The sequence below is a fragment of the Syzygium oleosum genome, unplaced genomic scaffold, assembly GCF_021117445.2.
Source record: "Syzygium oleosum isolate NSW1041296 unplaced genomic scaffold, Sole_v2.1 Sole_v2.09, whole genome shotgun sequence".
Classification (NCBI taxonomy): domain Eukaryota; kingdom Viridiplantae; phylum Streptophyta; class Magnoliopsida; order Myrtales; family Myrtaceae; genus Syzygium; species Syzygium oleosum.
This window is the reverse complement of record NW_026607493.1, coordinates 3,893,189-3,918,841: the sequence shown is the minus strand read 5'-3', so window position 1 is coordinate 3,918,841 and position 25,653 is coordinate 3,893,189. Positions and strand designations below refer to the sequence as shown.

Below are 25,653 nucleotides of genomic sequence, written 5' to 3'. Positions count from 1 at the left end.
ATGTCTTTCACATATTGCAACAAATTCATTAAATATGCTACATTAAGGCTGTCCTTTTATTGACCATGGCGTATAAAGTTCCCTGTTAGTGTTTTTCCTGCTCATGTCCAGATGCAGTACTCCTGTGTCAATAAATGTGTCTAGTCATGCTCAATCCAATACCAGGCCCCTACTCCCTCAATCCCGTAAAACCCAAAACGATCATACAATAATGGGGAAAACTTCTTTGACAGTGGAGCAGAGTTGGTTCAGAAGATGAAATCCTCATGTTTGTCAAAAAATGTGGGAAAAAGAGATGGCAGAATCGTGGTACTTTTTTTTTTTCTTGCGATGGCATAATTGATAATGTGAGTGACACTGTATCTTTAAGATCAACATTTTACACAAGCAAAAGCCATCGATGAAGCATGATAATTCCCGACAGTTGTTTTTTCTCTTTTCTATAGAAAGGTTAATTGCTATGTTTCATGAAGAGATGAGTATCTTCGAGGTTTTTCCAAATATAGCTTGAGAGGCATACTGTTATTTATTAAATTTTGCTGAACAGGTAACCAAATTGCTTGGAACTAGTTCAGAGTCATTGTCAGTGAAATATTGCAATGGGGAAAGCCCTTCAACAGCCAATGCAGATGTTGAACCTGAAGTCCACAGACTCATTCATGATTTGGTAATGCATATACATGAAAATGAGCCAGATATTGAAAAGAGCATATTAATTTTTCTGCCAACAATCGGTTCATGGGAGGAGCAATGGTGTCTTTTGAAGTCCTCAAGTTCGTTGTTCAAAGTCATTTTGGATAATGGTAAATACACAGAACAAGCTTTGTTCGATATGAAGACCTGGAAGTCCCACCGTAAGGTAAGATGCGCTTTTGGGAAGCTCAAATAAACTTCTCATGTTTCGGCATTGGAGTTCTCTTAATTTGCATGTTAGCTTCTTGCATGATCAGAATATTGGTAACTAAATCAAGAATAATGTGCTCCATCTAAAGGCATCATATCATTTTGTCTGTCATTTTTTTTTGGGGGTGAAAATGAAATGTTGTTTAGCTTGTAGAAGTATTTGAGAAAGCAATAAAACATGAAGATTGTGTTCTTCTGAATGCTATCACAATGGAAAACTGTATCAATAGAATTTACATAAAAACCTTGCTTGTACTGACTTCGGAATCTTTGGCAGCATTTATGTCAATAAACTGATGCAGAAAAGGGAAGCCGAGGATCTTACTTACCCTGTTGATATCATTGCATAGGTGCAGATCTTGTAGGCATGTTTCTCCATGTGCTTCTCCTCATGTTGCGTTCTTCAAGGAGGCTATGGATTAGTTTGCCTCTACTTTTGTTAGGAACGGTTAAGAAATTATGTGTACTTATCAATGTGAAATTAGTATGAGACCAATATAGTATTTGCTGTGGGACTGTACCTTTTCTTATGCCATTACTAGTGTTGAAGTTTGTGCATGATTGTGGGAGGTTATGAACGAGAAAAAGAAAAAAAATCTGAGAGGAGTTGGGTGATTATTTAATGGGGTGGATATGGTGATAGTGGAGACATGTATGAAATGGGTGGTTACTTGATGAAATGAATGTAGTAAGAGTAAGGGCAATGTTGGAATGTCAAAAAAGTGAGACACGTACAACTTTTCCCCTAATGATATGGATTTATGATTAAGTTGGATCTCTTTTTGTTAGCCAGTTAAGAGAAACATATCACATATTTGAGTTCCTTCTGATTTGAAAAGTCTCTTTAACCAGATAATATTTTCTGCCGAGTCACCAGTGACAATTCCGGAAGTAGCCTTTATAATTGATTCGTGTCGCTCATCAGAAGTTTACTGGGACGGTAGTAGGAAATGTGAATATTTGGGGCTCATGTGGGTATCCAAATCTCAGGTATCATATAAAGCTCAGCAACTTAGTCTTGGTTTCTGTGTTATGTTCATGAGATTCAGAGTTACATGTAGGCTGAGCAACGAAGAGGAGAAACCGGTTGGACCTGTGATGGAGAGATTTATAGATTGGTAACTCGATCGTTTTTCAGTGATCTAGAGGATTACGAGTGTCCAACTATGCTGAGATTATTACTGCAACAGCAAATACTTCTAATCTGTTGCGCTGAACTAGAGGCCATTAATGATCCCAGAGGTATGTTCCTTCTGTCTATAAAACAGTACGTGTGCTGTTGCAATGTCCTCTCTTTCTGTTTTACCTTTGTCATCCGCAAGCTTGCCCAGATGCATCAATCTTCTCTTAGAACTGGAAGTGCAAAATGGGACTCCAACCTATGCGTAAAAAATCATGCAAAAGGATGGGATACAAACAAATGTGGCAAAATCAAAACTGAGAAGTCCTTTTCTTTTCTCCCTCTTTTAGCATAGCCTTACCTTTCTAGTGCACTAAGGGCCCTCCCTTCCACTGTCACTAAAATCCAAAACTGATGACCTCCGTTTTATCCCAGTGGACTTGCCCATAGAGTATCTGTTCCCATTGTGTGTTGTGTTTTTAAGATCAATGAGTACATTGGTCCGGACATTCTGCCTTGCAAAATTTTTCTTGTTCAATCAACTCCCTCCATATTGGAACCCGATGCAGCTAACAGGAAGTGACAAGGAAGCAAATCTCTTCAACAAGGTAGAAATTCTTCAGCTCAAGGAACACCACGAGACATCCCATTTTCAATATACACAAAGCTTTATGGGATTTAACTGTCCTTTGTCACCCTTCAATTGACTAATCAAGAAATAGATACCTTACACACTTCCAAGTAAATATAGTTTGTGAAGAAACTATGGAAGTCTTGAAATGAATGGAAAGGCATGCTGTTTTAAACCTACTCAGAAGATACCGAAAGGGGGATCGTCAGTACTGATCTAAATTAAGAAGTTTTGGAATCTTTTCCTTTTTGTGCTTAGCTAGGACTATTGGAAAAACTTCATGCAGAAATTATTCTGAAGCCATATTACCGACACGTCCCCACTGCATTTTTCACTATTTGATTACGCAAAAATTGACATTGGATGATTTTAAAAGGGAACTCGCTTCTATTCCAGAACTCTAAGATACTTGACACACATTGCCATTATTATGTTTTTAGCATTCCCTGCTATTCTGCATTCATAGATTCAGTATTTTTTTTATTAATAGAAATGCTAATCCTTGAAAAATAATGTTAGTGTTGTTGCAGAAGGCTTTAGACCCTCCTGATCCTGATGTTGTTCAGGATGCATTAGATTTGCTAGTTCATATGGGTTTACTCCAGACATCTCATAGAGGGAGGCTTGAGCCAACATTCTATGGACGTCTGATTGCCAGTTTTTCTCTGTCTTTTGATGCATCTCTGCTCATGATTAAGTTTGGGGAGGTTGGATTGCTGCATGAGGGCATTCTTCTTGGTGTATTGATGGATATGCAACCTCGACCCATCATCCATTTTTTTGGGGAGGATGATTTGGTACCTCCTATCTAGTAAATGCCAATTTCTTTTTAAGATCCATCAACAGGTGAAAGACAGTACTCACATTGGCTATTCTCCTTTTTTTTCCAGTTCCAAAAGTACCTTGACAGCTACTTTAGCAGAGATACTAACAAACCCCGAACCGGTCCTCTAAAGGAGGTGATCTTAATGGCGAACTTGTGTGCCTTTAAGTTTTGGCAGCGCATTTTCAAGGTATTCCCATGATTTATTCTTGAAGATCTTTAAGTTATTGATTCTCATATGCATGTTGTATTCTTCTGAAGGACAAGTATCGCACTAAGCAGTTAAATCAGGTTCTACAATTTGATGACATGAAAGCTACAGAGATGGTGCTGGAGACTGAAGAAGAATGGTGCTTCTTTCATAATCTTAGACAGCCATCACTTAATCATGTCGCTAAAATATGTACAGTTGCAACTTCGTCCTTTGAGTTCTCTCCTGTCACCTCTCTTCCCCTTTTCTTTCTTCAATTGGTTGGACTTTTGATTTTGAACTTGCTTTTCCTCAGATGAAGATGTCCTGAGTTCATTGCATCGATTTCGGCCCAACTTCCTTGGTACATCTGAAGGTTTTCCTTCTTATTACTATCCTTGTGACTTCCAACACAAATGCCTCCTTGAGTGTCAGCCAAATGAAGATGAAGATGCAGCTGGCCTAGATGACGAAGAACTTAAATCATCTGCCGACACCAGGGAATGTGTTGCCATGCCATTTGTTGCCCCAAATGACTTCCAGACAAAAAATGTGGCTGACAAATTGACAGCTGTTGTCAAAGAGGTACTTTATCATACTTTACGTGCCCTTTTGCAGATACCTATTGAATTTAGTTTCCTTCGTCTGTAATGTTTTATAGATAAAAGCTCATTACTTTGGATTGGCACCCGGTGATCAGCCCAAGAGTTCTTCTGAGAGTCGTTTCTCTGTTGACAAGTGGGGTAAATTATGTAGACATTTTCTAAAAGGATCCTGCAACAGGGGCAGTAATTGCTCGTTTTCTCATTCATTCCAAGCAAAACGACCTTTGTGCAGATACTTCTCCTCTTTACAGGTTTATACTTCACTTTGACTTTTATTTTCACCGTACATAATATGCATGCATGTGTTATCAGCATATAAATTTCGTTTCTCAGAGTTTGTACCCACTTACCAAGTGAATGTTTGGTGACATGTTATGCTTTATCGTGAATGTGATTGAAGAATTCTTTCATCGCTTGATTGAAGCAAATAAAGCAGTAGATAACATTGACAAGCTCGTGGCCTGCTTTATATCTTATAGTTAACTTCGTAAATTGCCTACTACTGCAATGCACAAGACTCTGTTCACAGAATGCATGACACATACTTGAGATTCTTCCCCATTTTTAAAGGAAGGGTCATGTTGATCCATAGGGCGGTGGAACCCCTCCATATATAATTGTAAATTGATCTGCTCGTGCTTAGTTTAGTTGTCAGCATATCAGATTTCATTGCTTTGTTGTTCATGCTCAGTGGTACATGCTTCACTAAGTTTCTTCGTATCTAGTTATGTATTTAATTTTATCAAACTAAGACCACCACAAACACCTTCTCCAGCTCCTGATGTTCTTGAATTTTTTGAGAGAATATATTCTTTTTCTCAAGAATTCCAGATCTCATGATTCTGTCACTTGGAGGCCTCATATTGAAAGTTGCCTTGGAACATGCGCCTAGGAGCACTGCTTGGCTCCTGCTCTAGTTTTTTTGGAGTGCTTTGATTCTTCTTAGATGCTTGGCAAGCACTCAAAAGCTGGTGAGCAGCTTCTGGAGAAGTTGCTCTGATCTGGAGAGTTCGTATTATTACTTTATATTTGAAGGTCTATAGCACTTCTAGAACACGCTCTATTATGCTCATTTTGAAGCCACAGCTATAACACAACTACAGGCTACAGCACTAAAGGTTATAGCAGAAGTTACTGCAAAGCTAAATAAACCTTGATAGGTACTTCACAAAAGAATTTCATTGATGCTTCATGGATGTTGAAAATGTCGTAGAAGCAAATAAACTTCTGGATTTTGCGTTTATAGTCCTCCTTAGAGATTAGAGGCTTCTGAGCTTAAATTGGCCACTCCTTGTCACAAGCAAGAGTTCCAAAAGCTGGTATTGGGATTGCTTGCACATAGTCCTCCTAAGAGATTAGAGGCTTCTGAGCTTAAATAGGTCGCTCCTTGTCTGAAGTAAGAGTTTCGAAAGGCTGGTATTGGGATTGCTCGTGTACGTGAGCCTGTGGCTGATTATGTCCAAGTCGTGCCACTTTCCTCATATGCTCTTAAGTCATGTTTTTATCTCTGCTGCTACTTTATTCCCCCGTACAAAGTGAAAGTAATTCATTAATTGATTGAGTAATTGGACTTGCAGGGTTGTCGGAAGGGTGATTCATGTTCCTTCTCTCATGATCTGGGCAGGTCATTTTCATCAGTCACTAAGCTAAGTTCATGCATCCCAGAAAATGGTGATGCTGACCCGGCACTACTTATTCGGTTATTTCCTTTTGCTGATGATGGGAATATTCTTATCTTGGATGACACCACCTTCCATTTTACCTCCAACATTGCCCGGAGTTATGATCCTTTTAGAATGGTTGCCACCACACGTCTTCTGGAATCCTCCATATCTGACCCGTCATTGACTGATGTCAAGATTATGTGGGGACTCCATCACCCATATCAAACCATCATAGGGAAATCTGCGGAGAGTCAAGTTCTGTGGAAGTCAGTGAAATGCGTCCTGTGGTTTCCTGATTTTGAAGTTTGCGGACATAAAAAAAATTTTGAGGGACAGAGAAGTTTCATGAAGAATTTCTTCGAGTATCTGGCAATTCGGCTACTTGCTGACTCTTTATGTGAAGTGCCGGTTGTTCTTACCATGAATAACCTTAGGTTTTCAAAACTGCAGGTAATTGCTATATCTGAAAGATGGTAACAATTTTTCGTCATTGCTGCATTTGCTTGCTCATGGGATCTTGTAAGGAATAGGTGATGGACTGATCAGGCTTGGTAGAGAGCTCGCAATTTCCATTCATGGCCAGTAAACTAGATTTTTATGTTTGTTCTCGAGTGTATCTTTGCTAATCCGTAGTTACACTGATGAATCTTTCAGCTCGGTATTGAGTAGCATCTTTAAACTCTTTTGCTAAAGTTCATAATAATGTGTTCAAGACGTCTTTTATAGATATCCGTTGTTAGCCCCCAGTGTTGTTTTGACACCTTTGTGATTATTGTTCCAGGTGGAGAAGCTGGGAAGGAGCAGCTTCTTCTTTCTCACCGAGTCATTTCCTTTTGCCGAGCAGAGCTTTGGGGAATTGTCGGATGTTATGCCCGCCAAGAAACTGATGGAGGTATCCAAGCCCATCGCGTATGTTTTTCGCATGTACCCTCCTCCCACAGACGTCAAGCCCGATGATTTCCAAGCTGCTATTCGAAAATGTCTGCACGATGTTCAGTAACTTTCAGTGGCGTATGGGATCAGAAGGTCATTAATTGGTCGTATGAAGTTTCGAGGATTCCTCCTTTTGTGAGGTTCTTCAGTGAATGCGCTTAGGTATCGCTGTGTTACGTTGGACAGATGACAGGATGTTTATTGTATTGTATGTAGTCGAACTATCGGCAGTCCTCGCCCTGTTGCGACATTGCCTCTTTGGAAAGTGTGTAGGTTGATATGCAAAGTGTGTTGGTTGATTCAAATACTCGAGTAATGCAAGCATGTCCAGTCCTTCTGGGCCATTGGAAGCTCTTCTTCAATCCAGTCCTTTGAGTTTGACCCACTTTCGACCTTGGCAAAAATAAACCCAACGCTCAGGAGAGTCTTGTTTAAGATGTTTGATATTGAAGCTGCTATGGACAATCTAAATGTGGAGTGAATTGAGAGAAAAAGGTAGCATGTTCGCATCGTAACGTTAATGCCTTGGATGGCTGTTTTCTAATTCAGAATATAGCCGTCTTTGAGTTTAACCAAACCAAAGGGTTCGAAAGGGATCGCAACTACAAAATAAATATTTCATTTCAATTTGGTTTGACGGGACGCTTCTTTCCTTTTATGGAAGTAGACGGCCTAAAAATTACACATCCCTAGGAAAAAAAATGTAAAATTCTAACTGAGCCAAAAAAAGGTTTAAATCCGTGGTTTGAGTGCTTTCTTGAGAAAAGCCGGTTCACAAATCGAACAAACCATTTTTTGTGGTCTGATTTGGTTTCAATTTTTTCGAAACCAAACCAAACTGCAAAAACGTATTATGCGACCTACTAATTTTTTGATTCTATTTATCATTTATACGTGGAAACAGTATCTTTTTTTAAATGTGAAGTAGCTTAGATTTTCATTTTGTATATCATGAGCGCAGAGTTTGGTTTTTATGAAATTAATACTCTGTCCAAGTTACTCTGTCCAACTCACGAAATTACAAATAATAAAAGAGAAGAAGAAAATAAAAGAAGAAAAACGATATCAAACCAAATCGTAAATAATAGTTGGCTTGGTTTGATTCCAAACTAGTCTACAATTGGTTTCGTTTGGTCTCATTCTGTTTGAACTTTCGGTTCGGTTTGACGACAAAACCGAACCAAATAGCATTGTGCTTGCCCCTAATTCCGACATTTTCATTTTTAGGGCAATTGTATTTGTTGTAATTATAAGTGTTAATTGTGGATTAATGGCTCAACATTAGTGCTCGTGTAACCGTTATGTCCTAATTGTTGCAATTATTGTGAGCATTTAATATAGCTGTTAATTGTGGATTAATGGCTTTGCTAATGTGAGCATAACCGACCAATTCATGTCCCTTCAGTTTTCTGCAGTTATTTTTCCTTGTCTATAAATAGACGTGTCTTCTTAATTCAAACGAGAGGTAGAGAAAGAACTCCTCGAAGTACTCCTAGAGCGTCTCTTGATTTTTCTCTTCAACAATATTCCTTAAAGTGTGCTGATTTCGAGAAGTGTTTGATAGAGCCCTATTCGTATAGTGCTGATACAAACAGTGTTACACATTCTTCTTCTATTTTTTTTCCAACAATCTTAAGGCGATTAACTTATTGTTTGTTGTTCTATTAGAAATTCGTGATGGCTGATAACAATGGAGTACCCAATGATGTCCATAATGTTTCTGGAGATGTTCTTATGGTCATTTTGACTGGTGAGGTTCAAACCTTATAGCCTGGTGTTGTGGCAGCAAATGCTGCAAGCCTTCGGGTTGAAACCATCTATGGTGGTACCGGTGCAAGTCGTTTGACTGACATACCTGAGACTGTTTTTCCAAACAGTACAGGCTAAATGGCATATGATTTATTTTTTGGCGGGATGGTTCAACAGGCTTTGCCTAGTTTGATGGTACCACCTCCAATGACATCGAATGAGAAACCGGAGAAATTCATTGGTGTGGGCTTTAAGCAGTGGCAATGGAAGATGTTCTTCTATCTGACCACGCTAAATCTGGTCAGGTACCTATCGGAGGTGTGCTTGATAATCAGTTCATATGAGCAAGATGTCACCACGCTCGAGGCGTTGGAGGCTTGGAAGCATGGGGACTTCCTTTGCTGAAACTAACTGTTTGGTAAATTTTCTATACAATGTTTATTGTAACATTGAAATTGCTAAACAGTTATGGGAGTCCTTAGAAAAGAAATACAAAACCGAAGACGCAGGCACCAAGAAATTGTGGTTGCCAAATTCTTGGATTTCAAGATGGTAAATTCTAAATTTGTCATGAATCAAGTCCAGGGATTGCAAATAATTTTGAATGACATCTTTGATGAGGGAATGATATTTAGTGAATCATTCCAAGTGACAGCTATTATTGAGAAGTTGTCGCCGTATTGGTCAGACTTCAAAAATTATTTGAAGCACAAACGGAAAGAGATGAACCTTGAAGATCCCATTTTACGCCTCAAAATCGAGGAGGATAATAGGAGAAATGCAAACCCTCCTATGAAGCCGAAGGCCAACACCGTGGAAGTTTCCAATTCCAAGCGAGATAGGAAGTGGAAGAAATCCTTTCAAGGGAAAGCAAGTAGAAGGAACAATCCCATAAATTCCAAGGGACGTGTTTTATTTGCAATAAGCCTGGCCACTGGGCTAAGGATTGCAAGAAGTGCACGAGCAAATGCAAATGCAGTGATACAACCAAACAACTAAATCTAACAGAGCAAGAAGATAATGAGAGACTGATTGTTGTGGTGGTGTTTGAGGTATCTTTGGTGTCGAACAATACCGATTGGTGGTTGGACACAGGTGCCACAAATCACATTTGTGTGGATAAATACATGTTCTCATCTTACGAGAAGGCTGAAGAAGATGAGACGATTTAAATGGCTAACTCTACATCAGCAAAAGTTGCTGAGAGAGGAAGAGTGATCCTGAAGTTCACCTCCGGTAAGGATATCATCTTGCAAAATGTGCTACATGTACCGGAGATTCGAAAGAATCTTATTTCTTGCCCCATACTTGTCAAGAAGTGTTTCAAAATTATATTTGAATATGACAAGTTTGTACTTTCCAAAGGGAGGATGTATGTGGCGAAAATATACTTGTATAATGACATGTTGAAAGCTAATATGACTGTCATTGATGTAAACTCTAAATTCTTGTACCCAATGACTATTAATAAAGAGAAGTCTTCAGTTTACACTGTTGTGGCTCCTTATTTATGGCATGGTAGATTAGGACATGTAAACTATGGTACAATGAAGAAATTAACAAACTTGGGGCTAATTCCAAGGTTTGAGTTGGATGCCTGTTACAAGAGTGAGACTTGTGTTGAGGCTAAGTTTGCTAAGAATTCTTTCAAATTGATTGAAAGAACGAGTGAACCTATACAATTATTCATAATGATATATGTGATTTAAATTTTGTAGAAAGTAGATGTGAAAAGAAGTACTTCATCACTTTTATAGATGATTGTACTCGATTCTGTTATGTTTATTTATTAACTAGCAAAGATGAGGCCATGAGCATATTTATTAAGTATAAAAATGAGGTCGAGAACCAAATAGAAAGACGAATCAAAGCGCCTAGGTCTGGCAGAGGATGAGAATACAATTCTTCCAATTTAAAAGAGTTGTATGCTAGTTTGGGTATAATTCTCCAAACAACTGTACCTTATACTCCGCAGCAAAATGGAGTTACTGAACGGAATAATATAACTCTAAAGGAGATGGCTAATGCCATGTTCTCAAGTTCAGGTTTACCTCATAACTTGTGGGGGGAATCAGTTTTAAATGCAAACTATATTTTAAATAAAGTGCCCTATAAGAAGACAGGTAAAACTCCATATGAATTATGGAATGGAAGGTTGCCATCCTACAATTTTTTTTTAAAGTGTGGGGTGCCCAGTCAAGGTGGCAATTCCTCCTCCTAAACAAACTCGGTTGGGATCTAAAACGGTGGATTGCATATTCATCGGTTATGCTCAAAAGAGAAGCGTATACGGATTTTTGGTTCATAATTTGAAAATGTGAAAAACCATGCCAATACTATCCTAGAATCAAGAGATGCTGAATTCTTTTAGAAAATATATTCTGCGAAAAGAAATCAGGGTGAACTTTCTTGGAAGAGAATTAAAAATTCAGAATCTGAGAATGAGGAAGTTGAGGCCGAAGAAGCCGAACTTCGAAGGAGCAAGATGTCGTAGATTGAAAAATCTTTCGGACCTAATTTTTTGACATGTTAGAAGGTGAGCCTCAAACGTTTCAAGAGGCAATGTCAACTCTAGATGCTCCTTACTGGAAAGAAGCTATTGACATTGAAATTAATTCTGTCTTAGGTAATCACACTAGGGAATTGGTTGATCTTCCATTAGGAAATAAACCACTTGGATGTAAATGGATCTTCAAAAAGAAGCGTAAAGCTGATGGTTCCATCGATAAGTCTAAAGCAAGGCTTGTTGCCAAATAGTTTAAACAAAGAGGGGGTATAGACTACTTTGATACTTATTTACCTGTAACGAGAACAACATATGTTAGGATGTTGATTGCTAGAGCTTAGCTATACAATTTGTAGGTACATCAAATGAATGTGAAAACTGTTGAGAAAATCTCCTAATATATTTTGAAGTTGACAAAACTGTCCATAAGTGTTTGTAAGTCTGATAAATGCTTTGAAATATTTTGATTCATGAAGTTATTCTTGGAAGAGAAGCATATGGCAATCTTGTTCAAATTGTGAAATTACTTCAAGATAAGAGATTTAGACATGATACCGCAAACGAAGAAGTTCAGACTTTATACTGCAGATGAAGAGGTTCAGACTTTATAATACAGATAAAGAGATTTAAACTTTATACTCAAAGAGGTTAAGACTTTATACCAGAAATGATAAACTACGGACACAAGTTTAGAACATAAGTCCAGAACATAACACAAGTTTAGAATGTAAGTTCAGAACATAAAGTCCAGAATGTGACACAAGTTCATAACATAAGTCCAAAATGTAAAGTCCATAATGTGACAAAAGTTCAAACATAAGTCCAGAACGTGACACAAGTTGAGAACGTACGCAACGACTAGTAATTTAGATTGGATTTCACATATAAAAAGATTCGATTAACTCAATTTTGAAGATTGTTTTGCAACGGTTTAATATGCAAAACATCTTGTCTCGAGACAAGTCACTTTCCCAGCGAAAAAGCTTTATTTATGGAAACCAAGAATTTGGTTGTACAGGCTACCAGATTCAGCGAAAATTTAGATTTTGTTCCTCAACGGTTACGCAATTTTCTTGATACAGTTATGTCCAACGGGTAAATTGGATGGCGATCCTCTAAAGACTGTTCAACGGCTAAATTGGAAGTGGAGAAGTATAAAATAAGACCAATGTACCGACGAGCAGAAGCAAGAGACGAAGTCCAGAATCTAGAATTCCAAAGTCTAAGTGATCTTCAATCTTTATACTTGTCTTTCGTGAGCTTAAAAGTGTAATCATTTGAGAGGTATAAATAATGTCATAAGTGTGTGCTTAGGTGTGAGATAGTGTGATCTATCGGCTTGGTATAAGCAGCACTAACTTTGGGGAGAAGTGCTTGGCTTTAAGCGGCACAACTTGCTATAACTTCTCATTGATTTGATTAGTGGAATCCAGTCAGTAGGCTATCAGCGTATGAGAGTAGACGTATGCTTAATTTAAGTCGAACCACTATACGTCTTGTGTGCAGATTTTCTCATCCGTTAAAACTCATTTTATTTAGGGAAATTTTCAATTAAGGACCCAAAGTGGGTTTTTTTTTTTCAAAAAAGGACCTCAAGTGGACAATGTTTCAATTAATGACCCAAAGTGCCCAAATTAGTCTCAAATAAGGACCCAGCTCGCTGGCCGGCGATCGTGAGACATTTTCCAGCGCCGGAATAGGGGCAATTTTATCTTTTTCTTTCTTTTTTTTCTTTTTTCTTCTCTCTTCCCTCTTGTGGCTATCATCGGCGACGTTCGCCGGCCTCAAGCGAGGGCCTCCCTCGCCGGCGTCGGGCGAGGGTCACCTTCGCCTAGGCGGGTGAGGCCGAGGGTGGCCCTCACCGCAACCCTCGCCAGCCCAGTCGAGGGCGGCTCTTGCTCGCCCAGATCCGGCAAGGGCTGCCCTTGGCCTCGCTAGCCCAAGCGAGGGTTGCCCTCGCCTGGGCTAGTGAGGGTTGCGGCGGGGGCCGCCCTCGGCCTCGCTAGCGTTGGGCGAGGGTGGCCCTCGCCTGGGCTGGCGAGGGCGTTCCTCGCTAGATCCGGCGAGGCCGAGGGCAGCTCTTGCCCACCTAGGCGAGGGCCACTCTCGCCCACCCAGGTGAGGGCGGCAGTCGCTCGACACCGGCGAAGGCGGCCCTCGCCTAAGGCCGGCGGTCGTTGCCCGACGCTGGCGAAGGTGACCCTCACCTGAGGCCGGTGGACGTCATCGGCGATAGCCACAAGAGGGAAGAGAGAAAAGAAAAAAGGAAAAAGAAGGAAAAAGAAAGAAAAAGACAAAATTGCCTCTAATTCGGCGTCGGAAAATGTCTCACGGTCGCCGACCGACAAACATTTGGCCGGCTGGCGAGCTAGGTCCTTATTTGAGACTAGTTTGGGCATTTTGGGTCCTTAATTGAAACATTGTCTACTTGGAGTCCTTTATTGAAAAAAAGAGACCCACTTTGGGTCCTTAATTGAAATTTTCTCTTTTATTTATTACATTGCACACGTGAACAATTACTATCAAAGACTATTTAAAATATGAACGTTGTTCAGACTTTGTTCTTGATCTTTTACTTCGGCTTTAAATTGATCAAGAATTGTTTTAAATCACCTATTCACCCCCCTCTAGGTGATTCTTGTTAGCCACCTCAAAAACTGAATTTTTGAATGGTGATCTCGACGAGAAGATTTATATGGAACAACTTGAGAGATTCAAAGTCAAAGGACAAGAACACAAAGTGTGTCAACTTGTCAAATCATTGTATGGACTTAAACAAACTCCTAAACAATGGCACGAGAAGTTTTACTATGTGATGATCCAAAATGGATATAGAATCATTGAGTGTGATGAATGTGTATACACTAAATCCACAACCGTTGGATGTATACTTATTTGTCTATATGTTGATGACTTGTTGATTTTTGGAGATAATGCTGAGGTTATCAAAATCATCAAGAATGTTCTCAAGAAGCACTTTGAGATGAAAGACTTAGGTGTTGCGGATGTTATACTCGGTATCAAAATTCTAAGGAATTATGATGGTCTAGGTTTAACACAATCTCATTACATTGAAAAGGTAATTGAGAGGTTTAAAGTGTTTGGCATTAAAAATGCGAATAATCATTTTCTTCCACACCTAACTTTAAGAAAGAATATTGGAAACAGTATCAGGCAGCTGGAGTACTCTCAAATAATCGACAGTATCATATACATCATGAACTGCACTAGACTAGATATTATGCACTCAGTAAGAAAATTGAGCCGGTATACTAGTAATCCGGGTCATGAGCATTGGAATGCTCTTTTGAGAGTGTTGGGTTATTTGCAAAGAACCAAAGACTATATTTTGAAAAATGGCAAATATCCTGCTGTCTTGGAAGGCTATTGTGATGCTAACTGGATTTCGAATTTTGATTAATCGAAATCGACTAACGAATATATGTTCACAGTAGAAGGTGCCGTAGTATCGTGGAAATCCTCAAAGCAAACTCTAATAGCGCGCTCCACAATAAAATCAGAGTTTGTTGCTTTGGATAAAGCTACTAAAGAAGCAGAGTGGCTTCGACAGTTTCTAGAAGATGTTCCGTTGTGGCTAAAACCTACGCCTCCGATATTCATTTATTGTGACAATCAAGCAGCGATTGCAAGAGCACAAAATGTGATATATAAGGGTGAGTCTAGACATATTTGTCGTAGACATAATAGCGTAAAGCAGTTGCTTTCAAATGGAATAATTTCTTTGGACTTTATAAAGTCAAAGGAAAATATTGTGGATCCACTGACAAAAATATTTTGTCGAGAGAGCAGGTAAACTGTGCATCGAGGGTATTGGGGTTAAAAGCCTTAACTCAATAAAAAGGTTCTGGGTGGAAACCTAATCTAGCAATTGGAGATCCCATGGACTAGGTTCAATAAGACAACACAAATTTTGAAAACTCTAGTATGTGCACCGTCTCCTACTCCTATGATGCAACAGTGCTTCCTATAACGTTTTAAGGATACGCTATGCGTTTAATGATTCTTATAGCTAGGAATTCAACATTCTAGTAAGGTATGGTAGGATACCTTTAATAGGAATGACCTATATGCATGGAGCTGGTCGACTCTATGAAAATTTTTAAAGGCTAGATTTTCTAAAGCATGCATGGATCCTGAGAGGTTCAAGGCCGAAAGAATGAATGCAACCAAGAACCAATCTTGATTGGGAGAAACTCTGTGTGAGATCTATTGTCTGGGCTTACAACAACTGGCGGTTCAAGGCCTAGTCTACCGACTGGTTAAGTATGTCTGATAGATTTTCACTAAAGAAGGTTCAAAGCGAAAGCTGCCTATTTTAATGCAGTTTATCTCCATAGGCACACTTGGAATTCTTCGAGTTAGTTAAAGTTTTGTTGAGCCATTATGTGGGGGATTGTTGTAATTATAAGTGTAACCATTATGTCCTAATTGTTGTAATTATTGCGGATTAATAGCTCTACTAATGTGAGCATAATCAACGAGTTCATGTCCCTTCAGTTTTCTGTAGTTATTTTCTCTCGTCTATAAATAGATGTGTTTTCTTAGTTCAAACGAGACATAGAGAAGAACTCCTCGAAGTACTCCTAGAGCGTCTCTTGAGTTTTCTTTTCAATAATATTCCTTTAAGTGTGTCGGTTCCAAGAAGTGTTCGACATAGTCCTGTTCGTATAGCACTGATACAAACAGGTTCGAGATGTTGTATCTTGGGAGGCATAGTTCGTGAAGCTGCTTAATACCGTTGGCAGGAACTAATCGCCTTAAGAAAATTTGGTTATCTGTACCTCACCTTTTGTTCTATTTTGTTATCGCTTTCTCGGATTTTTTTTACAACAAACAGTGTTACGTATTCTTTTTCTATTTTTTTTCAACAGTATTATCATGTCTTCTGAATTACTTTCTTTTCCTTTTCTTTTTTTTTTCCCGAAGCGCATACTGTAATGTTATGGCTTCTAGCTTAAGCTGATACGCATTCATGATGCATGTCATGACATATCATCGGACAGTTCCTATAAGAGAGAAAAGCTAAATAAGCAAAACAACATACTTAAAACACAGAGCAAAGTTCCCAGCTAACCATAAATCTAGACCCCGCATTGTGCATATGATAAGCCGAAAAATAAAACCATAAGGCAATCGATCACTTTCATACTAATACACTTCACCTACGTGCTGGCCTTCAGATATCATTCAGCAAGAACCCGGCGTCCCAATCTATGCTCCACAAGAATTTGAGTTCCCAACTTCGCGCACTAGTAAGCCGAGCAAAAAACAGAAATGTCAAAGATGTATAGAACAAGGCCAGTAAAATACTAGATTAAATGATCCCTTCAAGCGATAATATTAGCCAAACAACTCCATTCAGAACCCGAGCTTCAAAAGCACAAGCACAAAGCCATGTCTCACGGAGAGAGAGGTTACCTTTGCGCTTGATGTGTGCGTGAGAGAGATGCGACGATGGTAGCAGGAGGGTGTGAAACGCTGGTTCCAGTGCAAAGACGAAAGGAGAACAAAAAGCGGATTGCAGGCAAGTTTGAGGGAAGAACCGGTCAGTGGACCGCGGCTTTTTACCAGGTTAGGGTTTTTGCAGGGTTTTTAGGGCTAATTGGACAAGGCGATCAATAAGATGGAACATGTGGAAAATTTGTCATATTCTATTTCTTGTTTGGTAGTTGGAAAAATATAACTACACTTAAGATTAAATAAATAACAAAAAATTATATAAATGACTCTAAAACAAGGACGGCGCTTTTTCCATCTTCTATATAACTAAATCAACACAAGTTTCATCAAAAAGACAAAATTTCCCTCAACCATTCAATTGTAATTTAAGTGGTGATCCCAAATTTATTAACTTTCCTTTTTTTTTCTTAGTTTTTCTATTTCTATGTAGAATCTAGTTATCATAATTAAGAATTTCACATGTTTAGTTTTCTTTATTGTAGGTTTCCGGGGCACTATGTTTTTTTTTTATCTTTAGATTTTACTTCCATAAAAATTAGTTTTGTGGAAAAAGAAATTTCCAAGAAACCTAGTTCTTTTCTACGTTGTCGAGCAAATTTAAGGATAAATTGTCAAGTAGAATTTAGAAAAAGAAATTTATATAGACAATTTTTTAACACAATCACTTGTTTACAAATTTTCACTTTTGTTGTGCATATTACCTTCAAACCCCATCTTATTGGTTTTCTTATATAAAAAGAATTATAAATGACATATTTAATCCGTATTCTGACTATATCATAATTTATATAGATGACGTTTTAATATTCTCCACAAATATAGATCAGCATTTTAAGCACATTGGTCATTTCATTGATGTTGTAAAAAGGAATGATTTAGTAGTTTCACCTACTAAATATCTCTTTTTAAAACAAAGGTCAGGTTCCTAGGACATTATATCCATTTAGGAACTATTATACCTATTAAAAGATCAATAGCATTTTCAAAAAAATTTCCTGATGAAATTCAACATAAAAATCAATTGCAGAGATTTCTTGAAAGTTTGAATTATGTTATAGATTTCTTTCCTTAAATCAATATAATTTGCAAACCTCTTCATCAGAGACTTAAAAAAGATCCTCCACCTTGGACTTCAGCTCATACTTATATTGTGAAAAAAAATCAAATATAGTATCAAAGAAATTCCTTGCTTACGTCTTACTGCTCTTCTGCTTTCAAAATCGTAGAAATAGATGCTTCAGAAATTGGATATGGAGGAATTCTAAAGCAGTCAAGAGATAACAAAAAACAAGTTGTTCAGTTTGTCTCCAAATATTAAAATGACTATCAAAAGAATTATTCCACCATCAAAAAGGAAATTCTTGGTATTGTTTTATCTATATCCAAATTTCAGGGAGATCTTTTGAACCAAAATTTTTTTATTAAGAATTGATTGTAAGTCTGCCAAAGATGTTTTGCAAAAAGATGTTCAAAATATTGCCTCAAAACAGATTTTTGCCAGATGGCTAACTATATTATTCGTTTTTTATTTTGATATCGAATTCATAAATGGTGTTTTAACTTCTTTACCTGGTTTTCTCACAAAAGAATTTTTACATGGAAAATGCCTCCCAATAAACCCACTCGAAGAGACAAAGGCAAAGAAATTGCTGAATTCTCATAACAAAAATCCAAGGGCTTAACCAATATTAGGACCTGGTTTCAAGCAGTTCAATCTACTGAACCACCTTTGAATATTACCACCATTTCCAACCAGGTTGACAAAATGGAACCCACCTCTCCATCTACAAACACTTCTTTTGATATTACTAAACTATCTCACAAAGAAGCACTAAGAGTTCTTGAAGCAGCTTTTAATAGCCAGCCACCAAAACAATCGGTGGTAAGTGCAAATCCATCTCCTCAAGCCGATCAAAAGGCAATAGGGAAAAAAATTTCTAGTGCGGTGGTCATTCAGCCAATCAAGGCAGCCCTTCAAAAACAAAAATCTATTTTCATTCCAAAAACTGTATTTCAAAATATGAGTACAGTTGAAAACGGATTTTTCCTTGAAAAACCATACATGTTTGCAAAAAATATGTTTTCTAAAAAATTTAATTATGTTCCTCATGATTTTTACAAAACAAATGAGTTTTATGAGAGAATCTTGACATAAACAAAATCTGCCACCATCAAACATTTCTCTGATAAAACCCACATCAATTATTTTACGGCAAGGATCCATAAAATCATTCATCATTCCCAATGGAAACTTCATCCTACAACCATGGTGAAATTTGATGTCAAAATCACTGAACCACTTCCACACAGATTTTTATATTCATATTTTGATTACCAACAAGCTTGGTGAAACACTTCCTTCAGGAAAGATGCCAATAACACTCATACCTAGCTATTTTTCTTTGAAAAGTTTGATATTCGCCAAGTGCCTTTTTGGTTTATTAGATGGTGGAAACATTTTGGTCCCATTGTTGAAATTCTACACCCATGGGTGCAACCCAGCCACAAGATATTTTCTAGCCAATTCACACCACTTTCATATGAAATCAGATTCCCTCAACTGATGCTCTTTTTTCTATACTTTGGAGTATCATGGTTCATGGCATGGGATTTTGATTATAGAAAATCTATCGATCTAAATACCATTGTCCTCATCAAAAAATTTAAGGTGAAATGGTGGGATGATTTTAAATTTTGGGATAGAGTTACTGGACAAGTAGTTACATATTGGCTAAATAACAAAAGCCCTAACCCAATTAATTCAGACAATATCACTCCTTTCCTCCATGATAAAGGGTTTGTTTTATCAAAACTAGCATCTGCTAAATCCCATCAGCAACTGGCAGGGATGCTAGAACATGCCCTTTCTCAATTGGAAGATTCGAGTTCTTCCCATTCTCACCATAGCGGAAACTCTAATGAAGATGATTGTTATGGCATACCAGGCATGTCAGGTATCCAATGGGGAGATGTAAAGGATGAAGAAGAAGACGAAGAAGAGGATTCTCCAGAATCGTTGTCCAAATTTTGAAAAGATAGCAAAGGAGCCGAAAGATGCTTGTGTCTGTCAACTTTCATAATTATGTTTGTTAGCTTTTATAAAAGCATGCACTGATCATTGTATCACTGTACAAATTTCACTATTCACCTATTACTATTTACTATAGTAAGACCCTGTGAACCTTTTCTACAGTAACCTAGATACCTTTAAAAACGGACCTCTTCCATCTGAAAGGGCACTCATCATTCTTCAGATCAAATTTTCATATATCTCCAGAGTCTCTATCTCTCTCATCTCTTCGGGAAAATAAGAGAATACTCTCAAAACTTTCCACATCCCATACCTTGATCCTACTTCTTGAATATCTTCACTCCTTTTCTTGGATTCCAAAATCCAGTAAGTTTCATATCCATATATCATCCATGAAACACCTTTATGTTCCAAATCTTGTTCATGATTTGAGGATACAAAGGCTTTTATTTTCTGTAATTTGCACTTGTACTTTTGATATCTCCACTCGTAATCTTTTGATATTGTTTAGATGTCAGTAATTATCTTAATCTTTGCTTAATCTTTTCTTAACTGCAATTTATATCACATTATTTTAATTTACATACCCCACAATCGGCAGGTTTTATCGCCTGTGGTTGGTCTGCTCATTATTTAATTTTGATGTAATTTTCTGCCTTTATTATATATCATTACTTTTTCTTATCGTTTTACCCTTTTTTCTTAATGCTCATTCTTTTATTTAGTTTCATATTGTTTCTAACCATTGAATATTTATTTCTTGACATAGAACATATTCTTGATTTTATACATTATCTTGAGTTTTTAAGATACGATTTATTAAATAATCCTCACCTCTATCATCATTAATCCTCTCTATAATCCCCAGACCCTAGGACATCCTTATGGTATCAGAGCCAAGGGGGTAGATATAGATACTCTTTTTTAAGCTCATTCTGCAGTTAAGACAATTTCCTTCGTGGAAATCTTTCTATAGATCTTTGTGGTAGATGTGGTCCTGGCAGTAAAATCTAGTGAGATACCAAGACTATTGGTCAGCATCATTTGAGATCTATTTGAAAGAAAAAAGTAGTCTCTTGCAATGAACTCATTAAGAAGATCAATGTCTTCTTCTAGTTCTATATCACAAATGTCCTTAGACCGAGGATCTATAAATAGAGAAGAAATTAGTATAGAAGATTTTAATAAATCTATAGAAAATTGGATCATTCCAAAGGTTAAGTTTAACTAGATTTATGAACATTCTAATTTTAATTTTTTTGGGAAAAATGATTATATAATAGTTACCGAGGAAAGAGATGTACCTCTTTCTAACTCCTTTGCTTCAATACAACTTTTGAATAAAGATTCTATGAAAAAACATGCCCATAAATGGAATTATATACATATAGGTTTTGTCCAAGTGGGAGCCAAACCTCTTACTAAAGAAGGATTAGATATCTCTTTACTCCTTGTATTAAGAGATGCAAGACTTTTAAAATATGATGAATCCATTTTCGGAGCTATAGAAACCAATCTATGCAGTGGAACAATCCATTTCGATAGCCATCCATCATTCACTGTTTCTCTTAAAGATAAAAATATCTTGAAACCTCTAACTCTTCAAATAAAAACTCATAATTATTCAATAGCTAAAGGGTCAATTCCTATAGCACTTGTACGTAGAGTTTATTACAACGTAATGAATTCTGCCTTTGGTAGCAAAACTTTTAAACTCCATTTTACAAGGAAAACTCTTCTATTATAAACTGATATTTCAAAAGCTAATGTTACCATTTCTAGAACAATTCCATTGAATCAATTAGAAAACCAAATTTGCCAACAAGTTCATAATTTTGATCCTACCAATATTGTTCAACATCTAGAAGGGAGAGTAATTATACAATTTTCCAAAAGATCTTGTGATATTCCTAAAAGGTCTTGTGATATCAGATCAATTCCTTCATGGCATTCAACTTCTTCTTGAAGATCTATAGACTCAAATCCAAACATCCATTCTATTATCACTCCTGAAGGAGGACAAGCAAGTGCTTCTCCACTCCCCAATATCAGTGGCATAGATAATATATCAGGTATATCTAGACCTATTTACCAACATAACTCAGAATACCCTGAACCCAATCCCTCTGAGATGGAAGATTCTGAGATCAACGTCATGGAAATGGAGTTTGTACCAAACAAAACATTTTTAAATCAAGAATTTAATTCTTTCGAAAACAAGCAAATTAGAGAATGGTTCTTTACCAACTTCAAAGACCAGGCTAGGCAAATAAAAAAAGGCTACGATGAGTACATGCACAATCATGAAATTCAATTGTTCCTTTTTGATTGGTTCAAAGATGAATTTTTAAAAGAAAAACAGATATGTGTTCTAGACCAGTTTCATAAGTGGAAATTAGACAATGGCCAAGTCATTGAATCTAATCATCCCCCACTTAGAAAGATAAAATTATAGCACCGAGAAACAAAAATCGTTGCTTCCCCTTTTAAACATCTTCAGAAATGGAAAGCATAGGTTTAAAAAATATAGTTAAACATAATAATTATTCTAATCAACACCTTCATACCATAGGAAAACAATTGGATAGAATAAAATCTTCAGTCCAACGCAATTCCTCAAAAATCATTTTTGAATCAAAAAATTTAAAAACACCTCTTTTTAAAAAAATTGAACTCCCTAAAAATCTTAGCACAGAATTTGCTAAAGCCTTAGATGAAAGGAAAATGATTCTTAAAGGTAAAGCAATTTTTAAAGAAGAATCTTCAATAACTTTGGATACTCCAAAAATAGGGAATTTTGTTGTAAAAGATACCCCGATCAGATTAATGTTTTAGACAAATTTGATACTAAATAAGTTCCTGAAATAAATAGGATTACATGGAGAGATCCTCAAAAATTATATTTTTCTAGAGCAACACCTCTTGATATAATCATGGAAGAATCATCTTCAAAACTACAAAACAAGTATTATTCTAATACAATAAATGAATGGAACATAGATGGCATTTTTGAACAAAATCTTATAAATATCCTTACCCAAATGGTCATGCTTGCTAATACTTATAAAACCGTCCCAGATACTACATATTGTTTTATAGCATATATTTTAATAGCAGGTTTCACAGGTCAACTAAAGGGATGGTGGGATAATTACCTAACTGATGAACAGAGAAATCAAATTTTAAATGCTTATAAGTTAGATGATTATGGTCAAAGAATTGTTGATGAGGAAGATCAACCCATCCAAGATGCTGTTAACACTCTTATATTTTCTATATCTCAACATTTTATAGGAGATGCATCTCATATTCGTGATAAGAATCAATATCTCTTATCCAATATGAAGTGTAAATCGTTAGGAGAATTTAGAGAATACAAAAAAATATTCTTGCGAAGAGTTTTCCAAAAAACAGATTGTAACTAGCATTTTTGAAAAGAAAAATTCCTTGTTGGATTACCTAAACTCATAGGAGAACAAGTTCGTAATAAGATAAGAGAAGAATATGGAGAACATATTCCATATAACCATCTTTTTTATGGCGAATTAACCTCTTATGTTTATAAAATTGGAACACAACTGTGTACTAATATACGTCTTCAAAAACAGGTAAAAAAGGAACAAAAAACTTATAATAAAGGATTATGAGACTTTTGTGCACAATATGATCCCTCTTTTAAACTTTCTGAATATTCCAAACCTAAATGCTCAGGAAGATGCTTACCTAAATGCTAAACTAGAAAAAAGTTTAATAAAAAAATTTATAAGAAAAGATTAAGCAAAGATTAAGCTATATATGTAAACACACACACACACATACATACATACATATATATAAATATATATAATGGGATGATTAGATGTAGCAAAAAAAAACCCTCTTTGAAGATTTTTCAAAAAAATAAAATTACAATAACATTCTCCAACGAAAAATTTTAAAAGATGAAATTTAATTAAATGAAAATTTTGCATAAAATAAGAAAATGGGAAAAAACCACCAAAAACCCCAAACTTTGCCACCTGTGACACATTTACCCTGAACTTTTTTTTGTGACACAAAAAACCCCAAACTATGCTATTTGTGACACATTTACCCCAATGTACTTTAGTCCATGAGCATTTTCGTCTTTTTTGCTTTTTTTTTTTCCTTTTCGGCGAGGGCCGCCCTCGCCAGCGAGGGTCGCCCTCGCCTGAGTCTGGCGAGGGCAACCCTCGCTCGCCCGAGCGAGGCGACCCTCGCCCGACTCAGCGAGGGCGACCCCGCAGAGCGCCGGGCGAGGGCGACACTGTCGGCGTCGGCGAGGGTCGCCCTCGCCGGAGTCGGGCGAGGCCGCCCTCGCTTGCCCAGCGAGGCGACCCTCGCCCGACTCGGGCGAGGGCCTGGGCGAGCGAGGGCCGCCCTAGCCCGACTCAGGCGAGGGTCGACCAGGCGAGGCGATCCTCGCCCGACGCCGGTGAGGGCGGCCCTCGCCAAAAAGAAAAAAAAAAGGGAAAAGAAGAAGAAGAAAAAAAGACGAAAATGGCCATGGACTAAAGTATAATGGGGTAAATGTGTCACAAATAGCATAGTTTGGGGTTTTTGGTGTCACAAAAAAAAGTTAAGGGTAAATGTGTCACAGGTGACAAAGTTTGGGATTTTTGGTGGTCTTTTCCCTAAGAAAATTGTTAAAATTGCCGGTGAAATCTCAATCTTGAACTGATAAAAAATAATATCATTCACAAAGTGTGTACGTAAAAATATCAAGATGCCTCATTGTGCATAATGTTTTCAATATGTCCCTAGATATTCCATAACGCCTTACATTTGTGTAAAAGCATCTCGCCAATAATAAGGGAAAAAGATAAATCCTCTAATATAGTAAATAAATTGACTTGATATATATTTTAGACTAGTAAAATTAAAAATTCACTAAGAAAGTGAGCTTTTGAGATAAGAGGGAGAAAGAATAAATAAGTTTTTATATTAGCAATGATGAAGAAGAGACTTTCAAGTTTTTTACTATATCAAAGAATTTGTCTTTTTTTTCTTTGCTAGTGGCTTTTACATGGAACACGTGAAACGTTATAGTAATATCTAAGAATACATTAAAATAATTCTTCAATACACTAAAAAAAACAAAACATGTGAAATGGGTAATTATGGCAACTAGAACTTTAATTAAGATAGGAAAAATAGGAAAAAGACGGAATATGGTGATCACTCTAAATTGCAATTAAATGATTAAGGGTAATTTAGTCTTTTTAGTGTAAATGGGATGGATTTAGTCATTGGATGGTGAAAATACAGCAACCCTAAAACAAAAGGAAAAACCCTATGCTACTATGCTCATAGGACAGCCACTCGTGGTGGTTAGCAAGGCAACATGGAATGTGTTGGCTCGCAGGTGTACCCAGGTGAAGTCAATCGCTACGGCATATCGGCGACCACCCGATGTAGTTTGCAGTGGTTAGATTTGCCTAGATTTGGCCATGCGCAATAGAGAGAGAGAAACTCTCGGGCAATTACCGTGTGGTGGTTGCCTAAGAGTTGCAAACATCGAGTGGTAATCGACAGTGGTGCAATCGCACTCTCTATCTCTTTATATCTTTTTAATTTTTTGCTTGGGCATGTTCAAATTTATATGCCCATAAGATTCGAATAACTTATGCAGTCTTTTATCCGGATATATCCAGATTTGACCTATCCAACATGTGTCGCCAAACGTCAAATAGGATAATCGGGCTATCAAACACGCCTATTCCATTTCAATTCCATTCCTTGTCTTGACGATTAAACTCGGCACAGTGTATATAGCAAGAGATTCTTATGTAAAATAGTAAGCACAAGTGTGCCAAATAGACGTATATGAGCCGGTTTGCACTTAAGCAGGAATTACTTGTACAAGCTCATCCGATTTATGCATTGGTCTTATTGGCTCAAGCTGACCCAGCAAACAACTAAGCCTATGATCCTGTGTACTTTAGGACTAAACCATGTAATATTTGCCTTCCGGAGGATTGGACAACCAGCTAGGTAAT

General features: G+C 37.3%; 1 protein-coding gene across 6 annotated transcripts in view; it reads left to right on the top strand.

Moving 5' to 3' along the window:
• LOC115694261 (DExH-box ATP-dependent RNA helicase DExH8-like) overlaps positions 1-25,653 on the top strand; it is a 59,202-nt gene that overhangs the window by 9,973 nt on the left and 23,576 nt on the right. For 2 of the 6 annotated variants that reach the window (XM_056314393.1, XM_056314388.1), the window contains exon 5: positions 548-859. The exons of 1 other annotated variant lie outside the window; for it this stretch is intronic. In XM_056314393.1, coding sequence (XP_056170368.1) covers positions 548-859 — 312 coding nt within the window. Of the gene's footprint in view, positions 1-547; positions 860-1,755; positions 1,894-1,964; positions 2,146-3,173; positions 3,452-3,544; positions 3,668-3,738; positions 3,881-3,983; positions 4,253-4,328; positions 4,524-5,849; positions 6,387-6,717; positions 7,225-25,653 lie in introns of those variants that run through there. 3 more of the 6 variants (XM_056314391.1, XM_056314392.1, XM_056314389.1) reach the window with 3 other exon arrangements.